The following is a 16,251-nucleotide window of genomic DNA, read 5'->3' as shown; positions in this document are numbered from 1 at the left end:
CTGGTAGCGCCGGGAACGGAACTCCGACCTCTGTATCTGTAGGCAGGAACTCTGACCACTAGACCACATAGGCGGTCTATGAAAACTAATTCCTCCTTTTTATTTTAAATATGTCTTAACAATCCTGACTGACAGAGAAGACGCTTTACTGCAATTACACTTTCAAAAGTGTACTTTATTCTCATCAACTCACCCTCAAATCACCCTTTCACCCCAAAGATAGGGAACCACTGCTCTAATGGCATACACTTTCATATATCTGTTCTAATATCCTGCAAGTAGGGAAAAGTAATCTTTATATTTGCAGTAGTAATCACCTCCAGCTAGCGCCGAGGTCAAGAAAATGTGGATCTACGTTATACATCCACCCCCCATTCGCCTTCATGGTGTAGTGCTTAATTAGTTGAACACAGGGCCAACTTTTTTTTCCCCTTGGCACTACAGCCCCAGTGGGCCTAGGCCTACCTCCATGAACTTCTCCATTCACTTCGGTTTTTCTAGATCTTAGACATACGGTAGGACTCCTTGGGCGGGTGATTAGTTCGTCGCAAGGCCTCTACATGTACACAAACACAGAAAAACGCACACAAACATCCATACCCTGAGTAGAATTCGAACCCACGATCCCGGCTTCCGAGCGAGCGAAGACAGTGCACGCCTTAGACCGGCCAGGGCCAACTTTACCTTCTGAATAATAATAATATACTCATGAGGATGATTTCTATGGGCTGTTATTGCGATTTCGAAGGAAACACGAAAAAGAAAAGCAACCTGCTTAGCTCAGGCGGAGGTTAAGCTTACAGGTGTTCTCTGGCGCGAGGCATACGGGTGGTAAGACGGGCGCGCACATATCTGCCTGCGTACCTCCTGCCGGCCTACGGCTCGTCTGTGGGAACGCGCAGTCCAGGCAAGTTCCCACGAAAGCCTTCTCTCCCCACAGCCTACCACAAGCACGGCACGGGGGCCCCCACAAGAGGAGAGACAGAAAAAGATGAGGAAGACGAAGACACCTGGTTGGGAGGGGAACGGGGGGGAGGACAGTTGATAGGAGGGTGTATAAGAATTAAGGCCCCCTTTTATGAAAAAAAAACGAGTGGTGGGAGGGGAGACGAGGAGAGGTATATGGCAAGTTCCTTTAGTGCAGGACTTGGGTAAAGAAAGTAGTGTCTGCCCCTTTCCGCCCTGTAGCAGTAGCACCGTGATGCTCTGAGGATAAGCAGTGAATGTTGTGGTCCGGTTAGAAGTTTGACGTGTCTTTTTCGCGTGCGTGTATAGAGACCAGTGATGTTGGCGCCACGCGGTATGGACGCGGCGAGTCATCACCACCACCACCTGCATTTGGAAGGACACGATTACCACGCACCACCTATTTCTCGCACTATTCAGTATAAGAAGGTAAAGAGATCCATTATATTGTCGTCATGGTGGAGGAACATTCTTGGAAAAAATGCTGTCAGTTGCTTAACTGGGTAAGAAAATTCCCTGTTTTTGTGGAACGGAAAGATTCATTAACGTGTTCTACATAAACGTGAGCCGCTGGACCATGTCATGAACTGCGCCGAGTTCTCAGTTTCTGTTTACTGACATGCCCCCATTGGGCTACGGACCCACTGGGCTGACAAGTCCAGTAACAAGCCGTCGATTCTGATGTTAGGCTTTGTTAATTCAAATTTAAGGTTAGGGTTTGGGTTACGTTTTTGAAAATTTCAATACTGCAAGGATGGGGGAATTAGTTCCCATAGCACCTCCTGCAAAAAAGAATTCGCCATCGATTTCAGCCCTATTCATCTAAAACGTTGTCTCCCAAGTTGTCTTTTTCCTTTCATATTTTAATTAATTCAAATTTGAGATTTGCTTTTGGGTTATGTTTTTTGAAAATGAACTTATAATATAGCGAGGGCTGGCAAACTTATTCCCTTAGTGTGTTCGGGGAGTAAAAACAGAATTTCACCTCCCATTTCAGTGTTTTATATCGAAGATTAGGTCTCCTAAGTGTGTTTCCCCTTTTGATATTTTTCTATCCAAATTCTCATTTCCCAGATGCGACTAATATGACGAGCCCACTTCGTTCTGCTACGTTTATTTGCCTAAAATATCTTTAAAAAATAAATGTTGGCTCTTCATTACATAATTTCCGCCATCCTTCTGTAACTCTTAGCTTACAACTGCACGACAGAAATTTATAGTTCTGCTGTCTGTAAATGCAGTAAGGAGCCTCTGGTTGTTATCAAGAATGTGGAATTCAGCTAGTACAAGATAGTAACTTGGTTTTATACACTTTAGTAACAGAATTCTACTATACGCACTACTGACAGCAACAGGATTCTACTAAACACTACTGACAACGTACTAATGACAGCAAGAGGATTCTGTAAACACTACTGACAGCAATAGGATTTTGTAAACACTGCTGACAGCAATGGGATTCTGTAAACACTACTGGCAGCAACAGGATTCTACTAAACACAGTACTGACAGCAGCAGAATCTATCAGTCTGTCGTACGTCAATGCCATTTCACCGATAAGTTATATTAACACTTCCACGTTGTTTCATTTAGGGGCGAACAGAATTATTTCGTTTGCATTTACACATTGACAACAAAAGGTGAGATACTGACATGTTTATATATATCGGAATATGACATCATATAGTCTGGTAGGAGGTTACCAACGTTTCGGAGGAACACAGAGCTTTGATCTTTGCTTGTTTCTTCCTGTTTATTTGCCTGACTAACTCCTGGAACCTGAAGAAGGAGGTATTAATTTCGCCCAAACGCCTATGAATTTGTACAATATTACAATGTGTCACATCCCAGAAACTAGTTATTTTCAGTTTCAGTTGGCCCCCCCCCCCGTGTTTTGTTGGCTATAAAGAAAACATTTCACGCGATATTTTGGAGAAAACAAGTATTTTCGATTTGAATTTTGTTGTGCTGGAAAGATACGAAGCAACAGCCTTCACTGTACATCCCAAGGCGAGCTGTAACATTAATAATTCCGAAATTTTGGTGGCTAAACATACAGACACGAAGCCTCCGAAATGTTTACGTTCTGTGAAGTTGATGCAGACAAAGAACACAATCACCATTAAATACAAAATTTGTACCGAGCAGACACTGTCGGTGTTTTTAACGACATATATCGGCCATAGCAACGACACGTGTTCAGCATATTGCCTTTGGAGATTTAATTTATTCTGAAAATCAGTTAGCGAACCAACTTATTGCGTTAAGTACAGTCAACTTTCCTGTTAATTAAACTTTACCCTTGACACAGGCTGAAGTTGCCATCACAAAATCTTTTTTTTTTAATTCGCTTAGTGGGGGGTGGAGTCCAACTGGGTCCACTCGGCACGGCGTCCACTGATTGGCCTATTGTAGCCTGCCCCGGTTGATTATGATAATGGAGAATTTGGTGGAATGAAGATTGACAGGGGAAACCGAAGTACTCGGAGAAAACTCGCCCCAGCGCCACTTTGTCCACCACAAATCCCACTTGACCAGACCCGGGATCGAACCCGGGCCGCCGCGGTGGGAAGCCAGCGACTAACCGCTTGAGATATGGCGCGGCACAAATTTGAAATATGTATTGCCAATTAAAAACACATGTTTTAGACGTTTGAGAGTAAGAGGTAACAACATGAATACGGCCCTGAACCAACCAAAACCTAATCTTTGACAAGCTAGAAACTGGATATCTCGTTTAACAATGTTATTTATTGTCTTGAGCTTTGAACATGTTTATTATTTTGCAGTGAAGTGAAAAATTACTGTTATTTGTGGAATTTCACAGTAGGCATAAATATATTTTCATGTGGCGTTTCAAAAAATACAAATTGCCAGTTACAATGGGAGTATGAAAGTAAGCGTAATAATTTACGTTCAAAGATACGTGTAAAGACCTAAGAGATGTATTGTCTATCTTGACAATGTTAGACAAGTTCTAGGTGATAAGGAATGGGCGTACTGAGGTATATGTGTCTTCTGTTGTCCTCATGAACGATATGTCACTATCAGCTGTCACGACAAAAATAAGTTCGTCTTCTTCCGTCGTTAAACAGCAAGTCCCTACATAACCCATTAATTCTGTAACGTTGGATTGGAAAATTGTGCCTCGAATTAATAACTAAGATCACGGAGTTGATACCTCGAGAAGCCCCAAATTCTGCAGATACTCAAGAACTCAGCAATTTTTGGAACCCGAAGGTTCTTTACCATGTTCACAGGAGCCCTCCACTGTTCCCCATCCTGAGCAAGATCGATCCAGTCCATACCACCCCACCTTCTGTAAGATCCATTTTAATATTACCCACTTCCCTGCGAGTTAATATGGTAATGAGTTTCCAGATTCTTTAAAAGGCGGGAAATTCCTTGACTTCATGAGTTCTGCAGTAGGGCCAATTTTCGTGGCAACTCAGAATATCTGCATGAAATTAACATAACGAACCAAACAAAATTCCTAAAAATTGTCAAGAAAGTTACACTGCCTCTGTGGTCTAGTGGTCAGAGTTTCTGGCTACAGATCCAGAGGTCCCGAGTTCGATTCCCGGCACTACCAGATCCTCTGAGAAGTAGTTGGTCTGGAACGGGATCCACTCAGCCTCGTGAGAATAACTGAGGAGCTATTTCAAGGAAATAGCGGCTCCGGTCTAGAAAACCGAAATTAACAGCCGTGAGGATCCGTTGCGCTGATCACGCAACACCCTCTATCCGCCAAAGTTGACACTAACTTAGCCGACAGGCTGCGGTCTCTCGGTCGGTATAGTTCGCTTGCTGGCTACAGGCCACGGAGTTTATTTTGTTTGTTAAGAAAGTTATATGTAGGCCTGTTACATTTATTTCCTAATAAATAAACCGAAATACTGTCTGATAAGGTTTGAAAGCCGTCATCAGAACGGGAAAAAACTCAAGACTGGCAGACATTCCAAAATTACAGCCGTTTTTAGCCTACTTTCCTAATGCACACTAATTTCTCTCCTCACTGTCTGTGTGTGTGTGTGTGTATATATATATCCTCCTCCATCAGGTTTAGAATGCTGGAACCAATTTTATGAAACTTGGCAACTGAGCCCGTCTCAGCAGTGCACTCCATAAATCCCTCTATCAGCCTGTGTGCGTCTATGTGAATCTCACCTTTCGGTGCTAGGCAACGGCTCTATAAACACGTTCCCTCGGCAACGAATACACGCAACATAAAGAATTGTATGCGTCTCTTTCAATGAGGGCCGTGTCGTATCAAAGGAAAGTAGGCGATTAGTTCTTCCCAGAACTTATTTTTTTTATGAAACACAGACGTAATGTAGCAGTGTTCAACGTGATGATATGTTTCGCCAAGTAGTGACATCTTCAGTTGATATGGACAGTTCAGGTTTGTTAACACATCGCTTTGCCACTCCCTCAATTCTGCTTTATATACCTGTCTTGGGGGGCACGCGGTAGCGTAGTTGGTTGAGGCATTATGCTACAAGCCAGACGGTCGCGGGTTCAAGTCCCGATGGGGTCGTTTGATTTTTTTTTCAATTGACCTAATCCTTCCAGCCGCACTATGGCCCTAGTGTCGAATCAGCCTCTAACAGAAATGAATACCAGGAATCTTCCTGGGGGGTAAAGGCCGGCCGGAGCGTAAGGCTGACAACCTCGCCGTCATCTCTAAGCCGATAGTCTAGAAAATGAGAGCCTCCACGGCCTGTTACAGGGATAGCTTTACCTTTACCAGGATATCGGGACTTCCCGATTACGGGAGAGGAGAGGTTTCACTACTCAGCGACTTCCGTTTCCCTCGAACAGAACCACACTCTCGTATCATTCGCTCAGAGTACTCTTCTCAGTTGATTTACCGTCGCCCAATAATCTACTGCAGTGGCCAAAGCTTGAAGACACATCCCTCATAAACTGTGCGAAATCACTGGATGGACGATCATAGTTTGAAGCTCTGTGGAGACCAGCGATTTTCTTTTGATCGGCTTGTCAGTACGTAGTCAAGGCCTCGTTTTCAGTCGTTAAGTTTCTGGGAACAAAACTGTGGGGTCGTAAATCTGACTCCTCACTTCCATCTAGAGCCGAGTCTGGAAGTGTGTACAGCTCTGCCCTCCTTTACACAGTACATAACGGTGCTTAGACACAGTGGATCTTAAAGGAACTTGGTTTGTGACGTCTCTCAAAACTGTTCCAGGTGACGAAGCCGCTACTTGAGAGGAAGAGGCGAGCGCGAATAAACAGGTGCCTCGACGAGCTGAAGGACCTGATGGTTGGCGCCTTGGAGGTAGGCACCCCAAATTACGTACGTTTTACTTTAGGCTTACGGATAGTCAACGCGTGGATTTTAACTAAGGTGAGTCCCAAACCTAGGTGACCCAGCTCTTTGACGGGACCTGGAGGGAGGCTTTTCCCGGCAAGAGTCGATACATTAGCGGGTGCAATTGGATGGAACTTACGAGCGAAGGCGATGGCTTGACCATGAGTAATGCTGTCATAACGGAGACTTTTGTGCCCACGCTGTTCCTTGACACAGGTCTATTCACAGAAAGCTGTTTCTTACAGCGAAAAAGAATGATTTAAGGAATGTTAAGTATACAACCGCCTCTGTGGTCTAGTGGTCAGAGTTCCTGGCTACAGATCCAGAGATCCGGGTTCGATTCCCGGGTGGGTCTAGAACGGGGTCCACTCAGCCTCGTGAGGATAACTGAGGAGCTATTTCAAGGAAATAGCGGCTCCGGTCTAGAAAACCGAAATTAACGGCGACACCCTCTATCCGCCAAAGTTGGCACCAACTTCGCCGACAAGCGGCCGTCCCTCGGTCGGTATAGTTCGCTTGCGAATTAAAACCACTCAGTTAGGTATACAACGGAATAACGCGTGTTTCATGTCGAGACATTTCTTATAAAGAAGTCCCACGAACCGTGTATACGTAATACGGCGATATTCAAAGGCACCAAGACCCTCAACAGATTGTTTAACGGGTTGCAAGAAGCGGATCGCGTTTGTGATGATAAACGATGCATGCTCGCACAGAACACCGACTTGATGGCATTCGAGCGAGACTTGAAAATGGGCCCAAGAAAATCGCCACGTCGAGTAGGACAGTAATGTGTTGGCATATCAAGAAGTTCCATTTGAAGAGGTCTGAAAGCTCTTTAGGTTTCACCCTTACACTGGTCCGTAAGTTGATTCTCTGCAGATACATTTGCGCGCGTAAACTGTTGTCGTTGGATGCTACGGAACTGTTGATCTGTCACGTATTTTCATGAGCCACGTAGCAAAATGATTCTGTGAGTGCTTAGAATACCCATCACTGGGACAGTGGAAATCCCCACAAAATATATGAAGCCCCACTTCATGGCCAAAATGGGGGCTTATATATTTTTAAGACACTGAACTCGGAACGTTACGTGAACTGTTTTGGAACCAGGCACTGAAGAGGGGAAGCTAAATGCGTGTTTCCAGCAGGAAGACGCAGAAGTCCTCAAGTAACAACGTTGTATGGGAGGCCGAGGAAACGCCAAAGAAACTGGCAACTGGAGTGGAACCGGAACTTCCAAGAAACGTCGCCGATTGTGGGTGTAAGCATGTAGCTGGTTTCCAGATTAGCAGGCGGACACTGAGGGAACTTATGTTTGATTAGCTGCTCACAGCATCTCAGGTGGGTGTGTGCGTCCAACTTAATACGGAATAGGATTTCTTAATTTCGTGCGCTTCTCTTCTACAGAGGCAGATAGTGCAACTGATCCTGTCATGATATGGCGGTGGTTGAGACCGCGTAATAAGAGAGGACAGGGTAAATAAAACATTTGGCGCGCCCGTTCTTCCGTGACATTGTAAACTCAAGTGCTTATATTGTTTCGAAAGAACTTGACCAGGAACCAGACGCCTTCATCTCATGAGAAATTCGTTCTCAGGCCAAATCTATTTTGTTGCGCCTTGGCATTTGTCATATATATACAAGGCTCCTCAGTTAAGTGCACAAAAGCAAAATTAGAATCTTCTTCAAATTTTCGCGCCATCTGAAGAAACAAATAAATAAAAGAAGCGCATTAAAACAGCTTGAAACTGGAAAACTACACTGCAACGCAACTGTGAGAAGATCTGCGTACTCACTTGATTTGGAGTTGACTTTCTTAGTCTTCTACGAGTTCCGTTGCAGTCGCGTTGCTGTTTTCACAGAGTGTGCTGCTCAGTTCGATTCAACGTGTTCAACTCAGNGTTGTTTTGGGGGGGGATGGGGAATTGTGGTTGCCAGTTTCCTTGGCGTGCTCTCGCCGAGAGTGTAATTTTTGGTGAATGGAAAGTTAGCCAGGGGCTGTAGCCGCCTCGTTCACCAGATTTGAGTGTGGGGAAACTTGGCTGAAAATGTGTACAGTGATAATCCGCGTGCTCCAGAAGCCCTACAGAATGATAATACACGATATTATAAGTGAGTTGCAGCGTGCGTCGCGGTGCCAGATGCGTTCCGATGCGGGCAGACGCCGCTTTCAGCTGTTTCTTTATAAAGACATTAATCGGCGCGGGCGTCCGAAGTTCCGTATATTGTTCCCCGGCTAATGGATCGGCTCTGGCCGGGAAAAGTCGTGCTGCAAGACCCGTTAAGTGCATATCACGTATATTTGAACGTCACTGTATTATTAAAATGTAATTTGTGTGCTTAAACAGTTAATTTTGTGTCTCTTATTTTTTTGTAGGAGAAAATAATTTGGGCTTCTTTTTCCGGACACTACCAATGAACTCCATCTGTCAGCCTCGTTTCAGATACAAACACCAATATCACTACACAATAATGGTCGATTTTCTTGAAATTTGGTACGAATTTCATGACACTGTTACTTTGCTGTTAACAGAACCACAGCCATTGTGGTGCTAACACTAGTGGCACCGATGTGGTGTCGAGTCTTGTATAGGAACAGAGCATAGCTCGTTTAAATTTTATTAAAATAGTCCCTTGTGGAACATAGGCCATAAAAACTTGGTGGCTGAGTGAACTGCTTTATTCCAGGACGATGATTCACATATTCTTGAAACATGATTTTAAAAACTGTGTCATTCTGAGCCAGTACTCTACTGTCACATAATAATCCTTTAAATAAATTACAGCTACCTCTCCGGTTTACATTTACTGGAAATCTGTCATCATTGACGGCGTTACAAATACAGTAGAACTTGGTTATAACGTCATCAAAGGGACATAAAAATAGTGTCGTTATAAACGAATGTCGTTGTAACCGAAATGGGCACTTCCACAGTAGCCTTATGTTAGTCACGTAAAAATCTACCAAAAACCGAGCTAAAATGTTGCATTTTTTAGTGAAATACATAGTTAAGTACAGACTAACGTAACATTAACGTGGAATTACCCAATTGTGTAATATCAAAGACATATTACAGCGCTTTTCACTGACAATACACACCGCACTAATACTGTATATTAAAGGTAGGCCCACTCACCAAATTACAGTAGATTACATCAATTGTTGTGCCTTACTGTACCTAGATACGAGTACAGTAATCAGTTATCTTCATCTGTTTCCTGTTACTTGCCCAATACACACTTTCTAAATTACGTTCAATGTCCATATCAGAGAAATTCAGGAATGAAAATGACGTTACATACGAGGTTGATGCATTTGTGCATGTCGTACTAAGCAAGGTATAAAAACAGTTGCTTTATGAGGAATTAGTTAGTACCATTGAATATTTGACGCAATAGACAAGGTGTCGCAGAAACCGATGTTGCTATAACCAAGTTTTACTGTATATCAAAATCTTCAGCTGACGCACTAACAGCCCCCCCCAAACACGCAGACTAAATCACGGTTTTCTCTACGCTTCACACTAATCACTGAACACATGCGAGCAATCCTTTATATACTTTAAATTCCCTGTTAAATATCTAGTGTTAATAATAGGCCTATATAAAGGGCTACTTTTTGAAGCGCACTGATTAATACAAGGGGGTTCTTACCTTTGTTGAGCGGTGCACTACCGGTTGCGAGGCGCATACTAATTTTGCCGATGAATCAATATGTCTCTTGGCCGATAACGTTCAGAATGAAGTACTTAAAAATTCAGAGATCACAGAGACGCTGTAAATGCAGTCCTTCTCAATTGTGGACCGATATCACCTTCGAGAACAGATTGTAGAAACCAACGGCAAAAATGAACTCTGCTAGCTGCATCGCGCGGCTGTAAGGCGTGAGTGTATTGCTGTTGTTTTACACGGTCTAAGCTTCAGCAATTGTGTTGCCCTTCTTGCACTAGACTTTCACACTCGAGTTTCTTGAGCTACAAGTTTCAGTGATTTTCTAGGTGTATGTTCAAGCTTGGCTCCTATGTCATCTCACTTATTCTCAATAAGCTCTTAGTGCATGTGTTTCAGTTTCTTGAGTATCAGGAGTCCTACTGATCTAAGTTTATTCACCTAATTGTGAGTTGTTTGTCTGCTGGCAGCTTTTTTCATCACGAAGTTTACGTAGAAATAATCGCCGACACATTCCAGCAGATCCATATTTCACGTGTCATACACGCTGCTCTAAACTATACCCCAACATGACGGAACACACTGCTCACAAATTGTGACTGAGAACAAACGGCTAATGGAGGTGGATAAGTGCCGCCCACTGCTAACAAATCAGAAATGAATTCCCACGCATGAACCGTAATGCTCGCTGTGAAACATAATGCCGTCAAGCGGTCCACAAATTTAATAACTTCCCATAATTCCAAAGATTATCAACCATCAGACAAAATTCGTATGCGCCTCGCAGCAGGCGGTTCACCGGTCAACAAACGTAAGAACCTCCCTGTATACGTATATGTCTGTTTTAACATTCAAAACTTCAAAAAAATCAGACAGAGTAAATAAGTAAAAACAACATTCACAGCTCTGGGAGGATCCATATTTCACGCCTATCCTGACATCGGTTGGCAGAAAAACATGTTGTATATGCACAATATTTCGTTCTTGGCAGGTTTTTACTATATAAGGTGCCATAATTCAAGGCAGACTGAATCAAAGATGCACGGTTCGAATTAGGAATGCCATATTGCTGTCTAAAACATCCTTTGGAGTTTGTCATACCTTGAGTAGGCAACCTTGCGGAAATGAAGTCCCTGTGTATTCAGCTGTACCTCGGCGATTGTTGTTCCCATCAATTATCGAAAATTGAGTTCTATAACGCCCAGAATTATTGGATTTTTGGACATTTTCCATCGTCCGGTATTCTAGAAACTAAAGAACACAGCGTTTGGAAAACCGGATCTGTTTATATCCTCAGGTAATGGGGGGAGACAAGGCCGCGCCATAGCTCAAACGGTTAGCCGCTGACTTCCCACCGCGGCGGCCCGGGTTCGATCCCGGGTCTGGTCATTTGGGATTTGTGGTGGACAAATTGGCGCTGGGCGGGTTTTCTCTGAGCACTTCGGTTTCCCCTGCCAATTTTCAATCCACCAAATTCTCAACCATAATCACCCGGGGCAGGCTACAATAGGCCAATCGGAAGCCTCCGTGCCGAGTGGACCCAGTTGGACTCCACCCCCACTAAGCGAATTAAAAAATTTGGGGGAGACACGCACGATGACGTAACGAGACACGATACTTTCTGATGGTGATGCAGCCTAAGACGCTATACACACTTTACAACTATAGGCATTATGATAATCGGCATAGACTGGAGGATAGCATCAAAGTGGATGCTAGAGAAACAATGAACTGGCTCTGTAAATCCAGCATCATGTCTCTGGGAATACGATAATGAACTTTCAGCGTCATAACAGCGGGATGAGTACCAGAGAAGGCACTTGACAATACAAACACCTTTACATCAGTGCTGTGGGAAGAAGGAAGGAAATTTGTTTCGCCACTGTTCGATTTGTGATGGTGCTGTTTGACTTACGTGTTTGTTTTGTCCAGGACCGTCCCTAGTTTGATTGAAAAGAGCTCACTGAAGCAGAACACTGTCACGGCGCGCCAAAATAAATCTGCAAACAAGAAAACAAAAGTACATAGCATCACTTTCCTTCACACGTCACAAAACAAAGACCAAAACTAGTTGTAACAGTGGCGTAATAAATGCAATTTCAGTGTCTGTACCAGCTAAGTACTTGTTGACCTGGCCACAGTTAACAGTTTTACCATTATTTGGCCGCTAGGAGTGGTACCCGGCTACTAGTTAAATTCACGATTTCAGAAATCTGGGCATTACAAACTCCGTGACCTGTAGTCCGCAAGCGAACTATACGGACCGAGCGACCACCGCTTGTCGGCGAAGCTAGTGCCAACTTTAGCGGATAGAGCGTGTTGCGTGGTCAGCGCAACGAAACCTCACGGCCGTTAATTTCGGTTTTATAGACCGGAGCCCCTAATTTTCCATTCAAGTAGCTCCTCAGTTATCCTCACGAGGCTGAGTGGACCCCGTTCCAGACCCACTGACTACTAGACCACAGAGGCGTTCGATCTAGGGACTGCATTATTTGAAATGTTGTGTTAGCACACTACCATCATTTGTGAGACTTGGTCACTTTCAGAGAGATTGCCAGTCGATTATCTGAAGCTTCTGGTTGCTGTTTGTGAGGTCCGGGCACCACTCAGCTGGTAATAATTTGAGAAGTATTGTTGGGGCCATTCTCCATTTTTACGTCTTGCGACGCTTGTTAGATATTGGACTTCGCTAAGCAACCACAAGCTGTCGAGTTTCCTGTTTCAGTTGCTAAGGCCTCTTAATGTGTTAACGAAAATTTTATAGGGCACTACTAAAACCGGTTCTATTTCGTCGTGAGTGAGTGTTAAAAATGAGGTGACTTTATTAGACACGTAATTTCCTCGGACGTGCCATGATTATAAATGTACATATATTAATGAGAAAATAACACTTTCAGGAGAGATAACTGCTTCTGTTCAAGGAATAGACTGTTCAACTGCCCCGTTACGGATCTCGAGTTCATCGTCGACATCACAAAAGCCATAGCAGATTGCAGTTAAAATTTGATATGTATTTCTTGTGTATGCCTGCTATGTTCTCCGCAAATATTGTGACGTATTTGGGGGTGTGCGTAACTTATAGACGGATTTTGGATTTTTGACCGGAGATAATGCAAACTTATACGAGCTACAACTACACAAACCACTGTATGACACGATGTCTTCTCCATCATCTTCGACTGCCGCCCCAAGGTACTCCAAGTCCAAGTCACATTGCGACTGACGGTCCGTCAGTCTGTCTGTCTTGGTGTCGAGCCCCGACTGGGGCTCATGACAGATTCTTTTCTTCTTTTTTCTTATATGAAAGTTACTGTCCTGTTCATTTGGGGCGTCCTCTCTGACGAGAGGTCGGGTCTGTCATTTATCAGTCATAGTCTGTGTTAGTAATTGTCACAGTTGTCCTCGTTATATAGCCTCGGGGCGGCCCTAACAGAAGACACCGTTTCCTAACAATCCCTATATTGTTACAGAGGTGTGTTAACAACTTTGTTGCATAGAAACGGTAGTTCTGTTGTTGCGTGCGTGTTAATTTCCTCCGTTATCTGTTTACCGAGTCTGTGCCTAGTAATGAACATTACCTCTGGCTCCGTTATCCCGGATTTCAGGTGTCATGTCACTGTATCATTAAGAGGCGGGCCAAGGAAGTAAACCGACTGGTTAGGGGCTTGGATGGGCAGGCTTCGATTCATGACAGATGTAGTACACTCCATTTCTAGTACTGTGAGCATCGGGTATTATTTCTCAAGTGGTAAACCGGCCGCAGCGCGAATCTAACTACAAGGTGGATAATATGACTGTTCAACAGCTCGGAATAATCCAGTTCGTGGTTTTACTACGTCCCTCCCGGTAAATGCCGGGATAATATTTCGATTAGGACTCGCTTCCTTCCAAATCTTTTCCAATTCATCGCTATATATTACTTGCCATTTGGCCCTGTGTGGTCTAACTATTGACAGTGTCTGGCCGATCAGAGGGGCCGCGCAGTCTAAGACATGAACATTCTTCGCCCGCTCGAACACTGGGGTCTTGGGTTCGAATCCTACTCGAGGCATGGATGTCTGCGTCCGTTTATTCCATGTTTATGCTGTCCTGCGTGTAGGTAGCAGCCTTACGACAAGCTGATCCCCCATCCAAGGAGCCCTGCCGACTGTGGAAACTGAAAAATCGGCCTGGGCCCCAACAAAGAGCTCTAGAGCAACTGATGAATGCTTAACTAATTAAGGCACAACGCCATGAAGACGTGGGGAGTGGATATGTACAGACGAATGTGAATAAACGCTTCTTAGAGAATCATTTAGGCTGTGCCATAGCTCAAGCGGTTAGTCGCCGGCTTTCCACCGCGGCGGCCCAGGTTCGGTCCCGGGTCTGGTCAAGTGGGATTTGTGGTGGACGAAGTGGCGCTGGGGCGGGGTTTCTCTGAGTACTTCGGTTTCCCTTGCCAATCTTCATTCCACCAATTGCTCCACAATCACCCTCATCTATCATCTGGGGCTGGTACAAGGCACTTTGTCCCACTCCACTGGCAATAGCAATAATAGAGAATCACTCACACTTGTCAGACACGTGGGGACGAAAGTGAGACTCAGGAGAAGAGCAAATAGAACCACGATTCCTCGGCAATCCAACACCGTTCCCCGCCGCTATATCGACTGAGCCATCGAGCTGTCACGATGACCTTTAATTAATAGTACTAATGCTCTTTGATCCGTGGTCATTTGTCCACAAGCGAATTATGCCGACCGAGCGACCGCCGCTCGTTTTCGAAGTTAGTGCCAACTTTAGCGAATAGAGGGTGTCGCGTGGTCAGCGCAACGAATTCCCACAGCCGTTAATCTCAGTTTTCTAGACCGGAATAGTGCTAATGCGTTAATCATAAATATGTGCATATTATTTGAACATTTAACGGCGGCTGTTGTTGTTATCGACTTACTAGCAGACGTTTCGGGCACAGTCTCCGAAACGTTGATTGCTCCATATTGACACAACTCATCTCCCGAGAAAACTTCATTGCGTAACATTGTATCATGACGCCGTGGCGTACGCGTTCACTCCCGACTGGTTCCAGTGTTACACAGGTGGTGTGTGTTCCAGGCGGAGGGTGAGAATGTAAGCAAACTGGAGAAGGCCGACATCCTGGAACTCACAGTCCGGCACTTGCAGCGCCTGCGACGGCCCCGCGACGCCGCGGAGGATGCCCATCGCTTCCAGGTAAGATGTTCCGCCTGCAGGGTTTGTAGCTCTACATACAACGGATTTCACTGCGCGTCATGTGAAAGACTCCGGTTCAAAGATCGAGAGGCAAAGATAAGTGGTCCTACTGTTATCATTGGTGATTTTCAGCTACACGGATCAGGGGTTCAAGTTATGACACCGGGACCCGTTAAAATAATAATATTACAAATGTAAAGCTATCCCTGTAACAGGCCGTGGAAGCCCACAGACTTGAGAGGGGTTGAGGCTCCCACATTTTCTAGACAATCGTCTCACAGATGGTTGTGAGGTTCTCAGCCTTAGGCGCAGGCCTCCCTTTACCCCCCCAGGAATATTCTTTTACTCATTTCTGTTAGATGCTGAGCCGACCCCAGGGCTATAGCGCGGCTGGAAGGATTACCTGTGACATCGTGAATGAAACCCGCGAACTTGAGGCTTGTAGCGTAATGCCTCAATCCACTACGCTACCGCGTGCCTCCAAAATAATTTTGTACATAAATTTACGGGACACAGCGAGTTCTTTCCCGGTAAGGGAAGAGTAGTTCTGCACATTGTTGAAGGTGTCTAACCAGGCTGTACGGTTATAGGAGGATCTTAAATANCAAAACCTAAGTGATTTTAGTCCTCAAGCGAACTATACCGACCGAGCGACCGCCGCTTGTCGGCGAAGTTTAGTGCCAACAGAAACTTTAATTGACGCTACTAAGGAGTTTGGTTTAGAAATAAACACAGAGAAAACTCAGTATATGTTACTGTCTCGTCACCAGAATGCAAGGCAAAATCATGACATNATACCGACCGAGCGACCGCCGCTTGTCGGCGAAGTTTAGTGACAACAGAAACTTTAAATGACGCTAGTAAGGAGTTTGGTTTAGAAATAAACACAGAGAAAACTTAGTATATGTTGCTGCCTCGTCACCAGAATGCAAGGCAAAATCATGACATTTTTTTTCTCTCTCTGTGGCGCTACAGCCCCAATTTCGGCCTAGGCCCTACCTCCATGAAACTCTCCACTTCGGTTTACTAGATCTCACACATGCGGTAGGACTCCTTGGGCGAGTGATCAGCTCGTC

General features: G+C 44.7%; 1 protein-coding gene across 2 annotated transcripts in view; it reads left to right on the top strand.

The window, feature by feature from the left end:
• Positions 1-1,219: 1,219 nt before the first annotated feature.
• Positions 1,220-16,251, top strand: part of LOC111873717 (enhancer of split mgamma protein) — a 29,348-nt gene continuing 14,316 nt past the window's right edge. Inside the window, exons 1-3 of one of the 2 annotated variants that reach the window (XM_023868651.2) lie at positions 1,220-1,395; positions 6,173-6,262; positions 15,059-15,175. In XM_023868651.2, the coding sequence (XP_023724419.1) occupies positions 1,285-1,395; positions 6,173-6,262; positions 15,059-15,175 (318 nt within the window). In that variant the 5' untranslated portion in view covers positions 1,220-1,284. The remainder of the gene's footprint in view (positions 1,396-6,172; positions 6,263-15,058; positions 15,176-16,251) is intronic. The other variant, XM_033755177.1, reaches the window with a different exon arrangement.

The sequence above is a fragment of the Cryptotermes secundus genome, unplaced genomic scaffold, assembly GCF_002891405.2.
Source record: "Cryptotermes secundus unplaced genomic scaffold, Csec_1.0 scaffold31, whole genome shotgun sequence".
NCBI lineage: Eukaryota > Metazoa > Arthropoda > Insecta > Blattodea > Kalotermitidae > Cryptotermes > Cryptotermes secundus.
Note: the sequence above shows the minus strand (reverse complement) of the source record. Positions and strands in the feature narration are given on the sequence as shown.